At 41.3% G+C, this 24,325-nt stretch overlaps 1 protein-coding gene across 1 annotated transcript in view; it reads right to left on the bottom strand.

Annotated features, from left to right (window-relative positions):
* The window catches only part of FBN1 (fibrillin 1), a 780,541-nt gene that overhangs the window by 272,002 nt on the left and 484,214 nt on the right, over positions 1-24,325 (bottom strand). The window contains exons 19-28 of the mRNA XM_069222499.1: positions 22,259-22,384; positions 20,361-20,480; positions 15,875-16,012; positions 15,659-15,709; positions 13,045-13,170; positions 9,390-9,617; positions 4,456-4,581; positions 4,228-4,356; positions 1,335-1,460; positions 373-498 (exon numbers count right to left, since the gene is read on the bottom strand). Coding sequence (XP_069078600.1) covers positions 373-498; positions 1,335-1,460; positions 4,228-4,356; positions 4,456-4,581; positions 9,390-9,617; positions 13,045-13,170; positions 15,659-15,709; positions 15,875-16,012; positions 20,361-20,480; positions 22,259-22,384 — 1,296 coding nt within the window. The remainder of the gene's footprint in view (positions 1-372; positions 499-1,334; positions 1,461-4,227; positions 4,357-4,455; positions 4,582-9,389; positions 9,618-13,044; positions 13,171-15,658; positions 15,710-15,874; positions 16,013-20,360; positions 20,481-22,258; positions 22,385-24,325) is intronic.

A 24,325-nucleotide genomic window follows, 5' to 3' on the forward strand; every position in this document is an offset into this window, starting at 1 on the left:
TTTGTTAGTTTTAAATAGCAATACATTCAACAGAAATTGTTGCTTAAGTGAAGATTTTTAAATAGTTGGAAAGAAACTTGTTTTGCAATATTGCTAAAGTGGAAATGTTATCATATTGTCAATGGCGGCAAAAGCTGCAACTTTCTGCATCACTGTAAAAAAAAGGTTAATACTAATTTGTAACTCAGTATTGTTGCGGATAAAAATGGGAAAACATCGATTTTTTTTCAATTCTCCCTAACCGTTCAGTAATTTTGGAAGTCAGCTGCCAAAACGTAAGAGGATGAAATAAAGTAGCAATTTAAATTTTATTGCAATTTATTTGGATTTAAATACATTTAACAATGTGTGCTTTCTATTTTGTGGACTTACCAATGCAAGATAATTTGTCTGACGTAAGATGGTATCCTTGATCACACGAACATTGATAACGCCCAATTAAGTTGACACATCGGCCATTTTTGCAAAGATTGGCGCTTAGCTCACACTCATTAATATCTATAGGAAGAAAAGGAACACACAAAATGGTAAATGCATGCTTTTATGCAAAAATTTAATCACCTGTTCGCATGCATACATCTGTGATTAAATGAACGTCATGACGGCGTTTGTTACATATTCATGTTTGTTTAAATGCAGAACCTTTAAGTCTGAAGCTCACCTTACATTAAACGTCAGAACTTACAAACTATGGACTTTCATTGCAGCCTTAAGTGAATTTACCAATTAATACACGTTGCTGATGGCAAAAAGAAAGGCTGGTGGATGTCCAGTTAGTGTTGTTGGCATTATATTAATGTTTAATGCCACAGGAATTAAATATGTTTATCCCTAGCACACTGCTTGTTGTCATACAAAAGACATAGAATTCGTCTGTTATTATTTAAGACATTTGTATTTTAATTAATGCCACAGGATTTAAATATGCATATCCCTGGCACACTGCTTATTGTTATATAAATAAAGTAGAATTTGTCTGTAATTGCATAAGACATTTGTAGTTTAAAATAGTACTAATACGCTATGCCTCCATTATTTTGTATATAAAGCAGAAACTCTCACAGGTCCCTTTAATGAATTAGTAAAATGTGTATCTTATGATTATCAAATGTACTCAAAACACAACATTTCCAAAAATTGCTTATTTGAGAAATGTAGCTTGTGCACATATGGGACATTTTTACAAATTAATGTTGTTGTCAAATGCTCGCTCATTTAATGTTCTTGCTTACATGTACTTCTGTCCATTATTCATATTTACTACTAATATATTTTTCACCTTTTCCTGATTAGAAACTGCCTAGATTTAACCACAGAAAAAAACACCATTGTACCTATACAGGCTGAGCCATCCGGGGCGACGCTGTGTCCAAGGGGACAGTCACACTTGAAACTTCCTTCAGTGTTGAGGCAATGGCCACCTCTGCAGAGAAGAGGATTTCTTTCACATTCATCGATATCTGCAAAACAATAACAATGTATGGAAGATTCAAACATTTCATGTTCAACCTTAACATGTTTTGAGAATGTTGTCTTGAGCCATGGTAAAGTAGGAGAACAGGTAGGATCTGTGCATCATTACTTTGCAGGAAAAGTGGAAGACTGGAAGGGTCTAGCAGTAAGTATCTGTTGTCAAATTGTCTTTGTATGTTGCCTTTGAATACCTTCTGTCATTAATCGTCAATAGTAGTGTATACATCTATCCCTTGTCATTAATCGTCAATAGTAGTGTATACATCTATCTATTGTCATTAATCGTCAATACTAGTGTATACATCTATCTCTTGTCATTAATCGTTAATAGTAGTGTATACATCTATCTCCTGTCATTAATCATCGATATTAGTGTATACATCTATCTATTGTCATTAATCATCAATAGTAGTGTATACATATATCTCCTGTCATTAATCATCAATGGTAGTGTATACATCTATCTCCTGTCATTAATCTTCAATAGTAGTGTATACATCATCTTTAAATGACTGGACAATTAAAACTAGTGGCTACATTTACGTCTGGTCGTTTGTGATTGGGAGGGAGGTGATAAGGTGCTGAAATGCCCACTTTACAGTATATTTGGATAATGATCAGAGCAAAACTATCACAACATTTTGCTATACACAACACTTTAATTTTGCCATTCCAGTACCCAGGAGCTATTGAGTATTACAGCCAGCCCTTCAGTCTCTGCAACAGTCAACCGTTGATTTTTAAGTTGCAATGAAGGTAGTCACGCGTAAAGGTCCTCAGGAGTAGGGGATTAGTGTTGAGGTTTTTCAGCATAAAAGCACACTATTAATGAGAAGTGCACACAAGCGCAGCCTGCTGCCCTACTGTAACCTAACTCTGCCCCTCCCTTCTTCTTCTAGGCATATGCTGATGCACTGATCGAGAGTTACCGTTTTTACAAATTAGTTCAAAGGTTTAGCTGCCCAATCACATTCTTTTCATGTGTCAGATTTTTTGTGAGTTCATCCTCGTTTTTTATCATTGAAATGCACGATGCATGCAAGGAAAACTTTGCCTCACTTTTATGGTAATAAAAAAAGAATTGAGGGAGTCATACTATTTTTTTCTATTTATTGTGCTAGCGTTCAATTATAAGGGCATCCCTGTCACTGATACATGCCATTTCGAGTAATATTCCTTACAGTAAACTTGCTCTGACAGTTGCCTGGTACATCGACCAATAATGAGTTGTATTTGTTTACTGCTGACATATTAAACTAATTATTTTATTTCTGGCTAGGTAGCCTTTTGACTGAGAAAGATTCCTTTGACCCCTCCACCACCACTCCCCCCCCCCCCCCAAATTACAGATTTCTGTCTCTGGTGTAAAAATTCGTGTTTTTAACATCAAGATGGACAAGCGGTCACCTGGTATTTTAATGCAGTCATGATTATGTGCTGACGTCCATGTGTTCACAGTGATTGTTAGAGTGATCTCAATGTTCATAAATGTAATATTATAACTTCTCTAAACAAAATATCCTTTTGCTTCTTTGGCAGTATCCAAGCACATTGGGCTGGCGCAACTCTGCTTGGCACGGCTCACTGGAATCCAGTGCCCTGCAGTGGACGGGGCGCCACAATTCTAACTCAAATGTCTCACTCTGTACACTTTTAAGGTTTATGGTTCAGTACACCACCAGTTCATTTCATTATTTGCCTTTTCCTAGCCTCATTTCTAAACCCTAAGGTTAGAAGAAGAGATTAGTTTCATGATGACAATGCCTCGCTGGGTTTCTGTAGGAGGATTAAAGGATTACATTATTTGCTAATTCTGATGTCAAAGGGTATTTTCATAATGCTGTACCGTATTAATGTTACATTGTATAATTTCTCAACAGAGCCTCAAGATTGCTTATCCACGGAGACAGCGGATACGTCTTAGAATTGCAGACACAATGGACGCTTATGCATAAAACACGGCACGGTTAATGCAGTGCAAGGCACTCAATAGTTGCCATATTTATTTTGTTTCCATTGAGGTTAGTTTGAGAAACAACGCATTCAACATCGCTCTGGAAATATCGTAGTGGCACACAGCACTATAAAAAAATTCTAAATAAGATAAACGAATAGGTAAAATAAATATATAATGCAAAGACATCTATTATTTCTAAGGTTACCAAGAAGAGCAAACTATGGGATTGTAAGGCCCAGCTCGCCCCCATGAAGAACAAAAGAAAGGGCACCTCGATGTGAAAGCAATTACCACCCGCCCACCATGATACTCCCCAATACCTCACCCTTACTGATTTTCAAGTCACACTGAATCCATCATATACATAATTTGTAAACTAATGAAAATAATTGTCATTAGTGGCCAACATGAACCAGTGCACCGTGGCCTAGCTCAGCATGTCAATCGACCTGATAAAAAAGTGTATCCAGGCTTGTGTATTGACTGTCACTTCCCCCGCTGCCTACTGAACCCAAGGTATTTGACATACTGACTGTCTGTTGGGCTATATTTGGGCTTAGCACCTGGTACATGTACAAGTTCATCTAATTTATACTTTTGTGTGTTCTTCATGATCATAGATGATGGTGAATTTATTTATCAGTAATCCAAATAGATGATTTGAAATATTCAGGTAAGGCCCCTAGCTCATTTGAAATATTTATCAAGCCTAATGGACAGTCATAATATTCAAACACATTAAAGGTCTGAGGTTTCTATATAAGGGTAACTGTCCAACAAGTGCTCTTTAAACTTACCCATGCAGTTTTTCATCATCATAAATCCACTTTCGTATCCCTCAAAGCAGTCACACTCGAAGTCTCCTGGGGTGTTTATACAGTTGCCTTGGCCACATAGGTCGGGAGATATCTGGCATTCGTTGATATCTACAAAGAATCCAAACAGATGGGCATTAGCTTCAGAAGGCATTTCTGTATTTTTAAATATATATCAAAAAGATGAACGATTGTTGTGCATTCACTTACCCGTGCAGTTCCTTTCTTCAGAGTCTATTGCAAATCCGCTGTCACATCTGCATTTGAAGCTCCCAATGGTATTTCTGCACTTCCCATGCGTGCACAGGCTGGGGATCATTTTACACTCGTTAATATCTGAAGGAGGAGAAGAGGAGACATCATGTTCAGTGCCACATTCGTTTGTGACCTTACTTCACATGCCTTTTATGCCTTTAAACAAGCTATTTATGGCTGCAAGTCTTTCTGCTGTATACATCTGTGGGAGGCCGGTAGGAGCGCAGATGGAAGCGACCTGAGATGAGCACTGACCACGGTAGCGATCATTGCATGAAGTGTGCCCAACCTTTCTTATGGAATTGTGTATAGAGAAAATATTGTTGGAAAACTCGAGGAAAAAAAAATTATGGCACCCGACTGTGAAAAATCCCACAACCTCAAGAGTGGGCCCTACGTGTGATGGAAGTGATTCCCACAATGTTGGTTACAGCATAGAGAACCACCTCTTTCTCCTCCCTACCAGAAGTCATTCCCATGTTAGGACTGCTCTACTGGAAATCCAGAGGCTCAATTTAAATATCTAATAGAAGGGGCCCACCACCCACCAGCTATAAATGATTATAAAATGGTATTACATCTCTTTCTGCATTTATAGCCAAAGAAGTTCTCTCAAAGCAATCAAGTCCATAGCGTCTTCTAAGCATTTGAAAAGTTAAACCCCCTTAATTTGTGTTTGGGAGATGAAAAGTAACTTTACAACAGTTCCATAGTATTACCCGAGCATATGTGCCGTCAAGACTCTCTGTTGAGTACATAACAGGGTTTTGGACGTATTTTGAAGGTAGGTGAAGGTATTTGCAAAAGACGTAAAGTGAAAATTTTAACAACGGGAGGCACTTAAATTAAACACCTTCAGAATGAATGCTAGGTGCAGAAAGCATACCATGTAGGTGAGTTTAAGCCACTGCTGTGATCAAAGTTGGGAACTGAATTTAATAACTATTTTCACATACAAACGGATACCAACAAATTACTTTTTATTTTTATGAAAATGCTTTGCTATTTACTAAGACTATAGAAGTGAAAATTATTTTCTAAACAACTGGGCCCCATTACAACATGAGGGCATTAGAAAAAGGGCCTGGGATTCTTGTACTCGGTGAAAAAAGTTTCTGGGCGCGCTATTACTGAATGTACGCAAGCCAGAGAAGGCTTAGGGTCACTATTTCAAAGCACCAGGTGATTATGTGGTGTGAGATGTTCACTGCCCTTGGCATGAAGAGACCAGGAGTGGCTCCCACAAAAGAGGTAACAACTCATCTGGCCATCTTTCCAAACCCTACTGAAAGATTACACTTTTTAGATCATCACAGCCTAGATGTTCTCAGAAGTCTGCTCTTCACCTTGCAGTAGTGGAGTTCAGTTGCCCGGGCCTTTGTCCATTGCAAATGAGCTCTGCCATGTGCGCAAAGGAACACAGTATCTAACTTCTCAACACATCAACTGCACTTGTCTCAAGCATTTGGTACGTAAAGATTAAACTGGCCGCTCCTGAAGCATCCAAATCTGCTCTTTGATGTTAATTTATTCAGTGAATCTGCTGAACGTTGCATGTTTTTGCTCAGGTTGTAAAACTCTTTTATTGGCTAATGAATTATTGTCATACTGAATGACTCCTAATACAAAAAATATCACAAATGTGGATTGTATTTGATCACCATAAATTACCATTAAGTCGCGAGCAGCAATGTTAGCTCGTTTTTATTGCAACGAGAAATAAACAAAATAGTGTGATAACATGTAACTGCAACGTGCAGGTGTTCATGACATAACTATCCCTTGGTACGAGGAAAAGCAGAGAACCATAATGCAGAATCCTTGGAGAGTTTGGTTCTGAAGAGATTGTAGCTGAAGGACTCTGGCAAGGAATCAGGATTCAGGAAAAACAGGCAAGGAGAGGTTGCAGAAAGGAAGCAACGTGAGGGAACTTTCCACATTACGTATTTCCAATGATATGTGTGTAATATTTGTGGTTTCTAAAATGCTTTATTTGTTGTGTTGTATCATTTCTACGAAAAATGTATGGAAAGCAACTTAGAACAGACGTTTGGACATACTGATAACTGGCATGGACCTGCATAAAAATGTACACAATATCGCAAAGGTGCTGCTACTAACATTACCAAGCTTTCTCAAAACATAATTACTTTATTGGGTGTGGATTTTTGTACATATGGGGGACATATAATCTGAAAAGAAATGTCAATGAATTAGATAACCAGTGGTTCATCTAGGCGGTGCATCTAAGTGAAATGTGATATAAAGATGATGCATTGTGTGACGATTGAGTTTGTAGATACACCACTAAATACGAGCAGAAATGTTGTTGTCATTGAAAGCAGTGATGGGAAAATGGTAGCTTTACAAAAATACTTGAATGGATGATGTAGATGACAATAGGATCTGCAAAGCTGAAAGGGTGTGAACAAAACCTGCAAAGCTGTACTAAAACCTCGAAGTGTAAAGTTAAGCATTTGCATTACAAGGAAGATGAGAAGACTGTAGAGCACGTCACACAGCAAGATTATCTTGGGGTATTCTTAAAGATGCCTCCAGAGATCCCCAGGAGTCTGACAAGGTAGACTAAACTACCATAAACTGTTGATGGTGCCTCTAGAGATGTTCATGAAAAAGTATAGTGTGTTCCTACTTGACTATTTCAGAGGATGCTTGCATACTATCTGCCCAAAGGAGCTGCAACATGCTCACTCACTATAATTGCTGCCTGCAATTTTTCCACTCATAATAAAGGCAAAAACAAGACCTTATAATGGAATGAGAGAATGTCCTTGAGTTCCTATCCCCCCTAACTGTAGGATATTCTGACCATAAAGTGATCCCCTACTTCATCCCTGAAGGACTATACGTTTTCACAAGGACGAACCCTGCATTCCCAAGAGACATCTGAAAAATCTGTCAAAAGACAATTTTATGTCTTACTTTATTGACTTAAACCATCCATCATATAACTGTACATAAGGTTTTGTCAAAAAACCTGCATCTCTCACTGAGGATTCCACCCTGGCAACATTACTAATAGGTTGTGTTCCAGCTGTTTGCCAAGAGATGTAAAAGAATCATTTTTTAAAGATCGACACCATTCACAGCTCAAGAAGGCCCAAGTCTCACCATCAAAATCTAGCTCTTGTTTTGAACCTTTGATTCTAGGGGCACATAATTGAGAAGGTGGTAAACTTTCAGCTCATAGAGTGATCACATATTCTCTTCTGCTACCAGTCTCGGCTACAGAAATAAGTATAATAGAGAGAATGCAACCCTGCATCTACTAGGTCACGCTCTGCACAGTTTCAATCCTGGTAACTCCTTTCTCCTGGTTATGCTCTAACTCTCAGCATTTTTATAGCACTGGACAGGAGAGTCTCCTTTATCCTTTATCCATGAGCATAGGGGAGTTTGTTTTGAACTAATTGTCTCCCTTCTTAAAAGACGAATACATTTTGAGCAGATCGATTCTGCTATACCTACTTCATTCCCACTGGTAAGTGGAGTACCTCAAGGTTCAATTCTTTCACCCACAAAGTTCAATCAGTATGTGGAACCACTGGGAGCACTGAACGCAGGGAGACTGTGGAGTAACCGACCACCAAAGTGCAAGGACACCACGTCATACCTTAGGGTATGTTGTCAAGAGAATGCCAGTAAGGTAAAATGCCTTAATCTCCAAACTATGCATCTGGGTGACTTTCCTTTCAATAAAACCTAACATAACTAACTGAACTTCGCTTGCTACACAAAAGGACAACATTTCAGATATCCAATTATAGCGCACTGAAAGGATTTTATGGGCATATCTGAATACTTTTACTGCCACGTATGCAGTGTAGAGCCTTGGAGACAAGGTGCTCAAGCGTTTTCGTGGTCAGGTCCGTATAGTACTACTGATGTCACCTGCTAGTCTATATATTTTTCCACATGACTTGGAATTAAAACATAAATTAACTATTTTTGAACATTTATATGAAGAAAAAAGAGAAGATTCAGAGTGCAGCCCATGCATTTATCAAATGAAACGATATAGATGAGCATTTTATGGGAGAGATAGACCACCAATTGAACAGATATATGATTTCAGATGGGGGCATTTGTTTAGCTGACAAATGTCATGCAAAGATGACACTTTGAGGAATGCCATGTCAGTCGTATATACATGTATGGAAGTGCCAAACCCTCTACCAGAAATCATAATTTCTCTAGTTCAAACTACTGGGAAGAAAGGATCAAATAGTGAACCATCTTACCTATCCGAATTTAGCAATCCATTGACAGGAACGGCGAAGGCTGCCTTTTGTGGATGGAATTTTATTGATCCACTGATGTGCCTCAATGTTCACATGTATGATTTAAAAAGGTATTGCTTGTGTCCTTGGCAACATTATCCTAAATGCATCCCCTCCTTTCTATGATACACTGGTGTTTGTAATCAACTTTCATTCCACAGACCATGCTGCATCACTTGCAGCACCTGATTTTAAAGCTGCTTCAGCTACGATAAAAAGGTTTTCAATAATGTCTTCCACCACTGCATAAAGCACTAAAGCTAATAAAATGGAAATCAAACAAATAAATGTATAAAGACTTTACCAGACAGTAGAGACAAAAGTGCAAAGAAAAGAGTGTGCTGCGGGGGGACGATTATCATTCTGCACCCAGACCAACAGGTTTAAAGAGTACTTTTTATGTCTGCACAACTTATGCTTCATTCCCATTGTTTTTTTAATTTAAATAGTCCAACTTCACTACTCCACATGCATTAATAAAAACATATTATCATAAATCTGACGAATAACCGCAAATCCCCACTTTCAGCCTCTTTCCATGTCAAAGATGGCTCATCCACTAATGAGTAGGGATTCTGCATTATGTACCTTTATAGAATGGCTTTCCATTGATCACTTCCCCTCTGGTAGAGAAGCCAGGTCCTCTTGGGCAAAGGCTCTCGTATGTCGGCGTTCCCTTGAGGGGGCACTCGTCACAGTCAGGCCCCCATGCCGCCCCCACAGAGCAGCAGCAGCCGTCCATCCGATGCCTGCCAGCGATAGGGGTGGTGCATTCCTCATCTTCATATTTCAAGTAGCAGGTTTCCAGGCGGATATCTGTTGACAAGTGAAGGGAACAGACATGTGATGTCATTTAAATATGTGCTGTTTGAAGAGTATGTCTGCCACTTTTTAATTCCCCAAATGACAATTGTTATGCAGGAGGAGTCCGAGCAGAAACTAGGGGGCGCTGTCTGATTAGTTTCAATCATCAGCCTCTAATGATTTATGAAAGCTCGCTCTCAGAGGAGAGGAGGGCGGGGAGCAAATGTTACATCATGGCCTTTGTGCTGGCTTTTGTGCTGTGGAGGCAACACCCCCGCCCCACGGGGAAGGGAGAGGTCTCACAGCTGGACGTGAACTCCCAATTCCATGATAACAGAGTGACGCCGGCCTGTGCTCACTACGCCCTAACGTACAGATACTGTGGGCTGGGAACTTGGGGCCACCTGGTGCACTTTTTTTCTACATTTCTACATAAGTCAAAATAAACTTTAGAATAAATATTAACGATTTCACACAGTAAAGTTTGTCTTTGAATATTTGAATCTGGAATCATCTTTTTAAATTCTATCCTTTTTACTCCTTAACAGCTTTGGTGATCTTAAAAAGTGTGTGTGTGTGTATACAGATATATATATAAATATTAGTGCACTAACGGATAGGAGTTGAGGTGAATCCAGCCGCACATATACATTCAAATTGTACAGTAAATCAGAACCATGTGCACGAATCTAAGAGGCCAACTCCTTAGTCTCCTATTATCAGAAATCCGATACAACTTGCATGCAAGATTCAGCACATAATATTATCCTTATTTTGCACATATAATTATTGGCATCCCATTATCTTGTTTCAGTATTCAAATTCAAAGCACTCCAGTAATCCAATCATATTCCAATTTATTTCTTTTTAATTCTTTATTGCTTATCTTGATCATTCTTTCCATTTAAAACAGCCATTAGCTGAGAGAAGAGGCGTCATCGGGGAGCTTCTCCCTCTGCGCGCGCTCCTAATGGCGGCCACTGGGGTGCACTTCTCATCTCTCCCCTGAGCTCATTTCGATGGGAATCACAGCCCTGATGAAGTCCATGAGGACAAAACGCGTCGGCTAATGGCTGTTGTAAAATGCCTTACGATGGGCAGGGTCTCTCTTGTGTGCTGTCATGCCACCTACGCCAATGTCAATGGAAGGGTTCTGGACGTAATGAAAAGCTAGGGGTGACATGACCTGCTCTGAGGGGGGTAGCACCCCTGCCATTTACTGTTGTCATGCCCTTTCTGGCTCCCACCCACAAGGAAGCAGCTCAACAGCTGAGCTACAAAAGGAACTGCTGACAATCACGGCCTTGATGTAGTGGTTGGCACTTTTCAGGTGGGAGGCTGCACTGACCCAGTCATTGATTTGTAAGGCTAAGAGGAGGCAAGAGAGATGATGCCAGGTTTCATTGTGTCACCACTAATGGTTTGGGATGGTGAGGGCTAGCATGCAGCCGAGAGGTTTGGTGGAGAAGGATGAGAACTCTCCAGTGACAGGTTGGTGGAGAAGGGTGAGAACTCTGAAGTGGCAGGTGGTGGAGGATGAGAACTCTCAAGTGACAGGTTCCCAGCAGGCAACTGGAAGGGTTGATAGTGAAGGATGAGAACTCTGGAGTGACAGGTTTCCAAGTGGATACCTATTGACAAGTGAAGAGAACAGACACCTGTTGTCCCGTGTTGTCCCTCTTCCATCCCTCAGACATGTGTTGTCTCTCTTCCAGATCTTCCCAGTACATAGATCTGCACACTGTGGAAAGCTATGCAGAGGTGATACTGGCTCATCTTTTACTACCTGACAAGGGGTAGGGGGATGACCAATAGCATAAATGGTGTACCGCTAAAGGCAGTTTTACAAACATGTCTTTGCATTTCCTTCATAGATGTTAATCAGGAATGAGAACACCCATAGTGAACTGACAATGGATCAACTCTATACCAGCAGGGGCACTCGGCCTTCCCAATCCGGCCATGAAACTTGCCCATTCCTTTTAAGTAGGGGCCACGCATCACTGGCAATTTAGTTATTCATCCAAGGGGAAGAATGAAAACGTAGTTTGCATAATGCATGAGAATTCAGTTTTTGGTACGTGCAGTCAGAGATTAGTTTACTTAATTACAGGCTTTATAGGCCCCTACACAAATGACTTGCATTTTTATGTTGCACCGAACACTGAAGAGTAACTTATTAAGTATATACAAATGTTCAGAATTTTGACAAATAGGTAGGCAAAACTCAATTCACTCTAGATCACCTTTTTTAGCCATGGGGGTAGCCATGTTTAAAGGTCAGGCAGCATGGTTTTGCAATGCTCACCTTAACCAGTAGACAAGGCCGGCTCTAGCATTGGTGACGCCCGGTGCAGCAATCTTTTTTGATACCCCCATCCCATGACCACCTGCTCATATTCCCTCATTACCACCCAGCAAAAGTGCCCCTCATCTTGCCATAGCCCCCTCACATACATTTCATTTGTTTTTAAAGTGTGTGTAAAGGTTGGTTTTAGCAATCCAATCAGCTATCTACATAAAATATAGTTCTGTTCTTTACAGCAGGCATATTAACCCTCTGTAATACTACAAATCAAAACTACCACTGAACAGAAGGCTAATCTCTCTCTCTAGCAAGAACATTAATCACAAGAATTATCTTGACATCTTAATTGCTTACTGAAAGTTGGAGGCACAAGGAACTTTTCAGCAGGTGCTTTTAAATTGCAAGTTTCGTAACTTATTGCTAAACACAGTGGCCCCCCCCATTCAGGTCAGCACCCGGTGCGCTGCACTGGTCGCACCGCCCTAAAGTCGGCCCAGAGTAGACCGAATGTTTATCCTCATTGTGGTGGCCTTAAGCGGTTCTTGTGTACCCTTACATGTTGCTCCTTCTGAGAAAGCAAAAGAGGCTCCTCCCACTAGGTGGAGAGTTGATTCTCAGTAACATTCGGAGGCTCCCAACATGCATGGCTGCGATGACCCCTATTTTACTAAACAAGCATGGGAAGTGAGGGCCCTGCGGCCACAGTATGCTCTCAAAATTGCTGCCAAATTCCAGTGGCACAGGGCAGATCTGGAGGGGGCAGTGGGTGGCGCCAACCATTGTGCTCCCCTGACAAATTATTTGGCACCACCGGACTTTATTACAGTTTTAACACTAATTTAAACATCTGATACCCGTCATTATTCTTGCATCATAATGCAATCCACCATTGCTAAAGTGGTCCCAGGATGCACTGGGTTGTATCCGATGCATACAATTACTGTTGCGTGCAGGAATAGTACAAAATAATAAACCAGATACAGGATATTATATTTATATTTCTCATCGAACGCAATGAAAGGGAAATGTTATCAAGTGCCTTCATAAATCTTCGGATAAAATATATGTGCACTGACATTTAATATTAATTTTTGATTCATGCATTCTCTTTGCAATAATCTGTACTCATACCGATGCACGTCCTTCCGGAAGAATCCAGAGTCATGCCGCTGGGGCACTGACAGACGAAGGACCCCAGAGTATTGACACACTGCCCGTTCGTGCACACGCCGGGAAATACATCGCATTCGTTGACGTCTGTTTGAAGGGAAAAGCAAACGAATTAGTGAAAACAGAATTGTATAGTGGGAAACAAAATACAAGTTGTTGTCAAAACAAGCACAATATTACATACAACACATGGTGAAGTACAAATATTAGGGGACTTCACAAAAATATAAAAAACTAACATTATCCAAAGGCACAAATATTTTTGGAGTCCCAAAATGCACACATTGAAGAGAACGACTTTGTGTTTGGATGGGTTCCTTGTGAAAGAGCAGAACGCTAAGACTCATAGTGAAGTCACCCAATGGCTGAAATGGACTGATCCACTGCACCATGCTGTACCTGGCAGTGGGAAAGAATATGTGAATGACACACAAACAGGCAACGGGATGAAGAGGAGTATGGGTGAAAGCCCCTATAAGTATACAATACATATCATTTTAATAAAAATCGAAAGATCGTGGCTAATGCCTGACGTAATTATATTTTGACAGCATTTTAAAGTCACATCCTGGTCAACTTGTTTCACGCATAGTTTTCCAGCACTGCCTGTAATAAATGTTGACTATTCGATCCCGTCATCTGATATGTAAAATGAGGCAAAACATCTCATTTTGAAGGATGAAAATTAGATTCTAAACATATCTGGGTCTGGGCACATCAATGGAATTCATATGTTCCACATTTAACTCATGTGGCAGCAACACTGTGACTATAATCACTTAAACAGCAGTTTGGGCTTGGTTACTAACCTTGCAAAAGTCACGAAGCAATTTTTCATTATTATTAAAGCAATTCTGCATCATATTTTCATGGAAAATGTAATTCTTCCATTAATCAGCTGACAAAAATATAATTTTGTTAGGGTAGTATACATTATTCTGCAGAATAATGTATCATCGATGGAAAACGTCTCAGTTGTCACTGAAATCCTTGGCATCCGTCCCTGCCTGTCTAACCATAACTTCAGACAGAGAAGTCACTTCAACCCCTGTGAGCACATGATGAAGTAAATAATGAATCCTGGATGATGTTTCCCTTCATGGCACTTCTCAAGGACAGAGATGGGATTTTAGGTCCCTTTCTTGTGAGGACACAGTGGGATAAGGAAAGCCAGAGAAAGTAAGATTAGGGGTAAGTAATTTGAGCAATATACCATTTATCGCTGCTATTAGGTAATCGTTTTTCATTACTTTTGTTAAAGTGTAGTGGACGGTAGATATTGGGACACTGCACAGGTTCAATCTGCCTGGTTTATTTGTCCCACTCTTATCATTTGCACAAGGAAAGGGGGAAACAGGAATCAGCCCTATTTTTGCTGCTTTTTGCCACCAGGATGCAATACATTTTTACATCATGCAAGACAAACAACAGACATCAAGGAAAGATGTATGCCAAACAATGTTTTTACCGTTTGGAGAATACTAGACGGGAGGGGTGGCCTACTTACGTATTAATATTCTTCTTGGAAAACTGATTTATTAAGGCATACGTCAGCTATCGCGAAGGGATACTCCGGACAGGGGAGAACGCTAATCTTTGGGGTGGGGTGCGCAGCTGTGTTTGGCATGTTCAGCTACAACAAATCGGCTATCAACCCAAAGTGAAGCCAACTCCCACTGTACAGATGTTGGCTGACCTCCCCCTGTGCAGTTACATTCAGCTGTCAAGGAAAAGGCATATCAGGTCAACCATAGTACAGACCCATGGAAGAGGTCGAGGGTCTAGAATCTGAACCTTTTGGGAGGTCACTGCCACCACGTTCTGCAAATGTCCGTGAGATCAATGTCACAAGCCCAGAAAGCCCTTTATAACATATGTGAAGTATATAGGAAATCACTTCCACCCTAGGCTGACTCGTGGATATCTATGAGGGGTGTGCTAAGTTGAGACCATTGTCTCTCATGGACTTTTCATATTTCTCAAGGAATACTATGTTTATTCCTTTTAGATCTGGATTTTTCTGCACATCTTTTTTCACATTAAAATGATGTAAAAGAGGAAATCGGTTTTAAGTTAACACACAAGAAGGAAGCTCTTTCACTTTTAGCACTAACAAACATTTGTAAACAAAAATGGGCACCCTTGAAAATATAATAAAGTGGCTTTATGTTTCAGGTCAAATATTGATGTTATTCACCAGTGTGCCTGAAAAATGCCCTGTTCGAGATAATTGCATGCATTATATCACATGCCAAGTATGTTGCGTTGACTGGATCGGCCTAATCACTGCATCATAAGTTAAGTCTATGTAAGTCTAGGTAAGAAGACGTGGAGTTAAGAATTGTAAATATATATTTACCCTGCGTGGGAGTGTTACGTTGTTGCACTCAATGCGATATTAATGTAGTATTGTAGTTCAATATTATTGTCCTCAATAAAGTGTCATACAGCCTTCAAGGTTATAATGCAGAAATGCATATCAGTTGCGCATTATCGCATGCAAAGCCTAGAACTGATATAATTCTAGTATTTATTTTTAAGCTCATTTCTACAAAATGCTAAATGCATGGCTCACCTTCGCATATTGTGCCCCTACTTCTGGCAAATCCTCTGGCGCAGACAGGGTCTGGAAATAAATAAAGTACAGCTATGACAAAAACATCTGTGATTTAGAACATGCTCTTAAAACATACATAATGTCCACTGACACATGTATTGCGATATTCCACTACTTTCGAGCGTGTGGGTGCACAGACGAACACGGGGGACGAGGGGAGAATGATTGTCTCACCTGGTTCGCAGGGAATGCAAGGGCTGCCCCAGGCAGCACCCATCGAAGAACAGCATTGAGATCGTAGGGTCGCACCATTAATGTTAACTTCACATCGGCCATTCACAAAATGCAGCCAGCACGTGCCTTTGATGGTTTCTAATTAGAGAAAAAAACGCACATTGTCATGAGAGCTATACACAAGTCTACGTTTAACGATACATTAACTTACATTTATGACAATTCATACACATGTAATGCTAATTTTGCAGCAATATTAACTCGAGGATGTTAGATGTCTTTACGAATTCAGTAGGAACAGAGTCAGAGGTTGACATATCCAGGGATAACAGCATGAAGAGGGTCTGATCGCAGTTGAACCGGCACCCCAGTCTGCCCAATCACGACACATGGTTAAACCATCAGGATTGATTATCATAACTCTCCTGAAACCTTATCAAGAGGAGTTGTTTTCCCAATAGCTACACAACATTCACTCCTAGTGTATTGTACTGTAAGATTAGGATTTAGTTTTGAGCTGTAATTAGGAGAGAGGGCTCTTGCCGGCAGGAGCTGGAGACCACCAATGTTCCCACTCGCACCTGAGGGCAGCATGAAGGACTGGATCAGAGTAGGCCATACTGGGACGGTAAATTATGTCCGGTGCCGGCACAATTGAGTTGGGGCCTGAAGGGTGAGCCCCAAGTAGAGGAGATTGTCAGGGCTAACTCAAGAGGACAGTTTGGGGATCCCCAGGGCTGTACAGATCTGAAAGCAGCCAACTCCTGGACTCCTACTGTAATCCCCTTTATTCTCTCTCAATTGAACGGTCATCGCACCAGTGCCAGGAGCATGGGAGGCATGGGGAGGAGGAAGGCCCCTGTGACATTGAGACACATCTCAATGAGGGCTTTTGGGTGGAGCGGTCCAAGGTACTTGTGTCTCAAAAGCGAAGGAGTGAAGTGATACAGAGGCTCCTATACACAAGAAGAGGGTTGTGGTTTGCAGGCCTGATGACCCAAGTCCTGTGAGAAGACAGAGCCTCAATGGAGGCTTTGGTGCCCCCTGAGTGAGGAACTGAACCTGGGAGCCCCTTGCGGGAGGTGAGAGAGACCACTTGGGTCACTGAAAACCTAGCTCATAGGAGAGAGGGGCCCAGGAGGAGAAGCTTACAGCCTGGGTACCTAAAGAAAGCTAAAAAGAGGGGCCAACTCCCACACGGCCCCTGATGGGAACACAATCCTACACTAGTGGTGCAATCTAATAAGGACACAAATAAGTGGGATGGTTGAACAGATGTGGGGTGGCGGGGGAGAGTAAAGGAACTGCTCCACTTTCTTTCCCGTGAGCCTCTTTTACCAGCTCGGGACAGATTAAATAAGCAGGGAAAAGGCTGGGAAAGACCCTGGTGACATCTCTTGACTGAAACAAAGGGAAAAACAGAACAGAAATGGGAGCAATAGAGGATTTTGTGAAGTACAGGTGCTACTTCCATGAAACAGGGATACATTGGCAAATGTGCCAGAGTGAGGTAACAAGACAGGGACCAAAGGAAGGGGCTGAGACCTGTTGAATCCAAAAAAAACAACAGCAAGTGAAGGACACCTTTTATCAATTGACACTATTTTGCTGTCAATTTCAGACATTTGCCAAACTTTGCAAAACAAAATAGAGGAAGTGGGCACAGATGTGGGTTGGATCAGTCAAGAACTACAACAAATAGCGGATTCATGGAGACAAGAGTTTTGCATCTGGAAGATGAGTTGAGGAAAAAATAAAAGACATGGAAGCCAGAGCCAGAAGATTCCAATCTGCTCATTGTGGGTCTCCCAGAGGGGATGGATGGTGCACAACCTGAATTATTCCTGGAACACTGGTTAAAGACTTTGGTACCATCAGAGAATCCATCACAGTGTTTTGTGGTGGACCAAGCACATACAGCCTTAGCTCAATACTCCTCACCCAGAGCCCCATCACGACTAATCATAGTGAAGATGCACTACTAGAAAGATCGAGACAGCTTACTGAAGAAGGCCAAACAAAAGAGAATCTTGACTTATAATTTCACACACATTATTTTCTTCTTTGACTACATCATAAAAATCCTTAAGTAGTGTAATTCGCTCAACAGAGTCAAGAAGAAACTGCAGGTGATAAATCTACCCTACATGCTTCTGTACCAGTCCAAACTCAAAGTGATTCATTATTTCAGGCCTCACTTTTATGAGACACTGGGAGTAGCATGGGACTAGGCAGCAGAGCAGAGGTATCTACACCAACTGACCACAATAGTTCACTGGAGTTAGGCTGGACAAGAAGGTGGCCAGAAGTGGAGAGGATCACTTACAAAGACACAGTGGGAGCAGATTCCTAGACCAAAGGATACAATGTTAAACTTATTAGGGATGGAGGGGTGTAGTAAAGGTGGAAGAAAGTGAGAGAAGACACAACGAAGGATGCTGCAGAAGTTCAGACACCACAAGCCCATGAAGACAACTGATAAAACAAATGCTCCAGAGATCAGTTACAACATGAGAATAAAGTAAGGGTGGTAATGAACGAACATTTCTCAGGTTAGTTGGAAGAGGGGTGGGGCAAAGACACTTACATAGAACATACTGAGTCAGTTTTACATCAATCAGCTGGAAGTTAATTATTCAAGGAAAGATTGATGCATCGTCAAAGGGAAATTTACACAAGCACATGTTGCAAGTCGAGATGTAACCACAGATAATGGGAATAATAACAGTGATTTCAGCCCCTCCGCAATATACCATTACAGAACAACCTTGACAGACAAGACAAAGGTAAAAGACAAATACAAAGTTTGTGATGTGGAATGTTAATAATCAGGTAGACAAAATTAAACATGGGACAGTGAGATAATTTCTCAGGTGACTTGATCCAGAGATCATTCTGTTGCAGGAGACATACATGGCAATGGTGAGATGTAGCTTCTTGAGCAAAGGGAGATACAAACTGATAGCATTGGTGGGATTTAAAAGAAGCTCTAGAAGAGGGACGGTTATGATGGCAAAGGGCCTCTCATTCAAGATACTGAAAAAAATGGGAAGACCCAATTAGGTGTTACACAGGGGTGGCAGAGCTCTGAGTACAACAAACTCATGCACTTGTTAGTCTATATTCTGCTCCAAAACTGAAGGAAAACCTGCTCACTGAAGTGGGACAGAAACATCTAGACACACCTGACTCACTGCACCTTAATGATGTTCTGGATAGCCTATGTGAAAGTTCCTCCAGGAAACAACACATGACGGGAGGGGAAACACTAGTAAAGACATTCACAAACAGGTATGGCCTGATTGACATGTTAAGATGGGACCATCCACATGACTCACAAAGGGGATTACCCCGGGGTACATTATCAAGGGGTGGAGAAAAAGTTGCCCAATAAAAGACAAACAACAAAAGAATGCATGCAATTAAAGGGTTACAGAGACAAAAGTTCAACATGGAAGAGCCAGATGAATCTGAATGATTGGAGAGTTCACATGAAAAAAGCATAGTTATTGGGCAAATGTGAGAGGGAGTAAAAAACATGCTCTGTGCAAACTGACGAATCAAAAGAAATAAAATCCTAATCCTGCTGCAGTAGCAGTACATGAAGGCAAGAATGTAAATGAAGTTCCTGAAATACATCAGACCAAAGCGTTGACACTTGAAGGAGGTCCCATTAAATTCCATGCAAAGTGCATAAAACAGCTATGACTACATAAATGAAAAGATGTTGATGCTGAATGCCCTAAGAAATAATAGACACACTAACTATGAACACACAGAGGGAGAAATCTGTGGTTCATTGTGTCACCCTGGCAATTAAAGGTGAGCTTTCATCTCTAGAAACGTCGTACTCAGAGAGCTGATAACCTATAACGAGACAATTGTGCTGATCAATGCAGGCAGGACAATGAGCATTGAATCAAAAGCAAAACACACATGTGGCAGAGCTCAGATCTACATAGTGACCCAGTATAGTTAAAGCAAAATGACAGGTAGCAGAGAGGTGTTTTGCCATTGGGTATTGAGAAGGAAGTCTTTCTATGCTGATATGGTTAAAAGGAAATTCTACATGATAAAGGCTGCCATGAAGCCACAAAACAGGTCCAAATCTTGCCCCAGTCTGTTAGTCATTTAGACTGATCTTTATTTTTGGATGAAACTTAGGTTGCATGACTTGACAAGGCCATTTACAGAAATTATATATCAGGATTCATACCAAGTTCCATATTTTACTATCTTCACATTTAACATTGCAACTTTGACTGTTAGGTGTATTTGTTAACCAATGACTGCTTCAAAGCAATTGTGCATGAACATTCTAACATTTCACATTTTAATGTTTACTTTACTTAATGTAAACGTTTAACTGTGTTGTAAATCAGTTGCTACAGATATGTTTAATAAAACTTGAATCTAAAATACCTTTGTATATCATCAACAAGTAATGCACGGAAAATGCTACTGTTTGAAAGTGTATGTCCCTTACCAACACAGATGGTTCCTGTTGTATCCAGAGTACTTCCAGTGGGGCACTCACATAAAAAGGAACTTGGTATGTTCTTGCAGACTCCATTAATGCAAGGATTGGACTCACATTCATTAATATCTACAGGAGAAAAAAATCAATGTAACTATTGGGCAATGTTTGGCTTATTAAAATAAAGGAATAGGGATTCATGAGGAAATGTGAGTAAACAATTCAATTAAATATTATGAGTAAGTTACTGGATAATCTACTAAGTCACAAAAATCTAAAAACAATCTAAATGTTTTAAATACATTATTTTGAAATTAAATGAAAGATGATCATTTTATCTATAAAGCAATGGAGACAATGTTTTAATGGTCCCAGTTGTGAGCAGAAATATTTGGCTGGCAGAGAGAAACACATATATATATATCACTGGTAGGTTAGTTATAGTTAGGACCAAGGTCCTAATTTAGATTTTGGTGGACAGGTTACTCCATCACAACAGCGACAGATAGCCCATCTGCCGAAATCTAAATCCCATTGTTTACAATGGGATTTAGGTTTTGGCATACAGGATATCCGCCACCATTGTGACATAGTAACCCCCCTGCCGAAATCTAAATCAGGTCCCGAGCATCCATAGGAAAACTATTTTTTGTTGTGCTAATCATTTTGGGGCTGTTTGATGAATCTTCATGAAATTTCCAAAGCTAGTTTTCCACTCACTTAAGGTGCTGCCTTAAATGTTTTAGGGTGATTTGTCAAACAGAAGCCAAGAAAAAGAGCGGGGTCCTAAAACGCATTCTCCCTATGCAATTTTTCATAGGGCTTTTAAACATGTCTGCAGCCCGAACAGAAATACACCAAATTTGATAGAAAGCTAGATCTTGACCCAGAAAGAGTGCTTTTTTTGTAATTTGGTCTAAATCCATTCAGTAGTTTTGGAATTATTAAAGAAAAAAATAATTATGCATCTAGAGACGTGGAGGCTCCGTGAATGCAACAGATCTAAAAATGAGATCTGATTGGCTGCCACCACTTCAACCAGGCTCTGATTCAGCTTAGTCCCAATAAAAAATATTTAAAAAAGACAAGGGGGCAGGGTAGGAATACCCTGACCCTCTAGGCTTGATGGTGAGCTCCCACAGGGATCCCTCCGGGGGCCAAAAATGTTTTTTTTCTTACATTTTCCAGCGAATCCCTGGAGGATCTAAAGGGACATTTTTTTAAAAACCAAGCGCAGTTACCCGTACTTTTTTTTGCCCCACCCCACAGTTGGGCCAGGATCCGGGTAGAATGTCAGAAGTACTTTTGGGAGAGGGGGATCATGTGGCCCCCTCCCGGGGCTGAATTTGGCCCCAGGGATTGCCACTCATTGGTGCACTGCCAATATTTAGAAGGGGAGGGGGGCCATGCTCTGGGCTGACTTTGGCCCTTGGGACCCGATCCCCCAGGGCCCAGGGCATATAGACCTCCACCCAGCTGATTTCAGCCCCTGGGACCACTAACCCCGAGAGCCCAGCTGTGAAAATCGAAAGGGAGATGATGTGGCTTCCCTTCTGGCTGATTTCATCACTTGGCCTGCAAAACCTGGGAGCCAGGCCATGAAAAAAAGGATCCAAACTTAAAAAATACTTGCAAATTCAGCTGATTCTGGGTCTGATTGAAGAATTCTGCATGGAACTATCTTCTACCTCCAGTGGTATTTCATGATCCTTAGTTCCAACACATTTTTTATAATTCTATCTGTCACATATTTGACTGCAGTGCTACATTTCTTATATAGTTTTTTATTTTAAAATGATTATGAAGAGACCTATCCCAGACCAATGTAGTGCACATACTAATAATGTGCAGAGTAAGTGATTTACCCTGAGAGTAATGATTCTAGAGTTTGTGGTTTTCCAGCTTACCTTCACACGTTTTTTGATCAGGCTGGTATACATATCCTTTCGGACAGGTGCAGGTGAAACTTCCAGGGGTGTTTCTGCACTGGCCATTATCACAGAGCAACCTGTTCAGTGCACATTCATCAATATCTGCAACCAAAGATGAGATCAAGTAAATTATATTAACACATTTTTTTGCTACTACTATTAAAGGAATGTTATTTTGACTCCTGGTATGCCTCATCTGTGACAGAGGATGTATGAAAAATTATATATTTTACCAGTGACTAATTGTTGGACTTTTGCTTATGCAGGGTCATCCCCAGTCTTTTTCGCCTCCTGCCTCCTATGTTTTTCTGACATGTTGCTGTTGGCTTTTCAACTCTGAGCACTTTACCACTGCTAACCAGTGCTAAAGTGCATATGCTCTCCTGTTTAAATTGTATGTAAGTGGTTCATCCATGATTGGCATATTTGAATTACTAGTAAGTCCCTAGTAATGTGCACTAGAGGTGCCAGGGCCTGTAAATCAAATGCTACTAGTGGGCCTGCAGCACTAGTTGTGCCACCCACATAAGTAGCTCTGTAATCATGTCTCAGACCTGCCCCTGCAGTGTCTGTATGTGTATTTTTACACTGTAAATTCGACTTGGCAAGTGTACCCACTTGCCAGGCCTAAACCGTCCCTTTCCTTACATGTAAGGCACCCCTAAGGTAGGCCCTAGGTAGCCCCAAGGGCAGGGTGCAGTGTATGGATAAGGTAGGACATATAGTAATGTGGTTTATATGTCCTGACAGTGAAATACTGCCAATTTTCGTTTTCACTGTTACAAGGTCTGTCTCTCTCTCATAGGATAATATGGGGGCTACCTTTAAATATGATTAAAGTGTAGATTCCCCTAGAGAGTAGATGGACAGGTGGAGTTTGGGGCCCCTGAACTCACAATTTAGAAATACATCTTTTAGTAAAGTTGATTTTAAGATTGTGAGTTTGGAAATGCCACTTTTAGAAAGTGAGCATTTTCTTGCTTAAACCATTCTGTGACTCTGCCTTGTTTGTGGATTCCCTGTCTGGGTCAGTTTGACAGTTGGGTTGTTTTTCACCTCACACCAGACAGTGACACAAAGGGAGCTGGGGTGTGATCTGCATTTCCTGATTAGCCATCTCTGCTAGGAGGGAGGGGTGGAGTGGTCACTCTCATCTGAAAGGACTGTGCCTGCCTCTGACAATGCTGTCTCCAGCCCCCTGGTGTGTGTCTGAGGCCTTGCCTGAGCAAGGCAGGATTTCACAAGAAGGTGTGAGTCCCCTTTGAAGGAAGGTGACTTCAAAGACTAAAATGGGTATAAGAAGGGCACCCAAACTTACAAACTTTAGAAACACTTCTGGAATCAAGAGGAACCTCTGCCTGGAGAAGAGCTGATCGCTGAGGAACAAGTGCTGCCCTGCCTGTGACTGTGCTTTGAGGAGCTTTCCTGCAGTGCTGCTTCTGCCTGAGTAAGAGGGCAAAGACTGGACTTTGTGTGCCTTCCATCTTGAAGAAGAAATCTCCAAGGGCTTGATGTAGAGCTTGCCTCCTGTTGTTGAAGTCTCAGGGATAGCAAAGACTTCTTCCTGCCAGCACCTGGAGTCTCTGGAGAGACCCCTACTCTGCTCTGTGGTGCCCTTCCAGTTCCTGGGACCCTGAAAGGAGAGGCTGGCAGCCTAAGGACAAAAATACACGCACCGAGCACCGTGCGGAGAAAAGATCGACGCGAATCCGATCGCGGCTGAGAAAACGACGCGACGCCGGTTCCGCAGCTGAGAAACGACGCCGCAGGAAATGCGACCGAAAAACCGACGCCCGGAGCAGGAGAAACGACGCGCAGCATCGCTGACGGAGGCTGAGAGATCGCACCCTGCGCCGCGGGACTTTCGGATCGTCGTGTGGCTGGCTTTTTCAACGCGCACCGCCGTGCCGAGTTGTTTTTGACGCACACAGCCGTGCAGGGTTACTTTCGACGCACACCGCCCGTGCGGGGTTATTTTTGACGCAAACCAGGTACATTTTCACGCTAGCAGCGCTAGTGTGGTGTTACAACTACCTAAAGACT

Source organism: Pleurodeles waltl, chromosome 3_1 (assembly GCF_031143425.1).
Source record: "Pleurodeles waltl isolate 20211129_DDA chromosome 3_1, aPleWal1.hap1.20221129, whole genome shotgun sequence".
NCBI classification, from domain to species: domain Eukaryota; kingdom Metazoa; phylum Chordata; class Amphibia; order Caudata; family Salamandridae; genus Pleurodeles; species Pleurodeles waltl.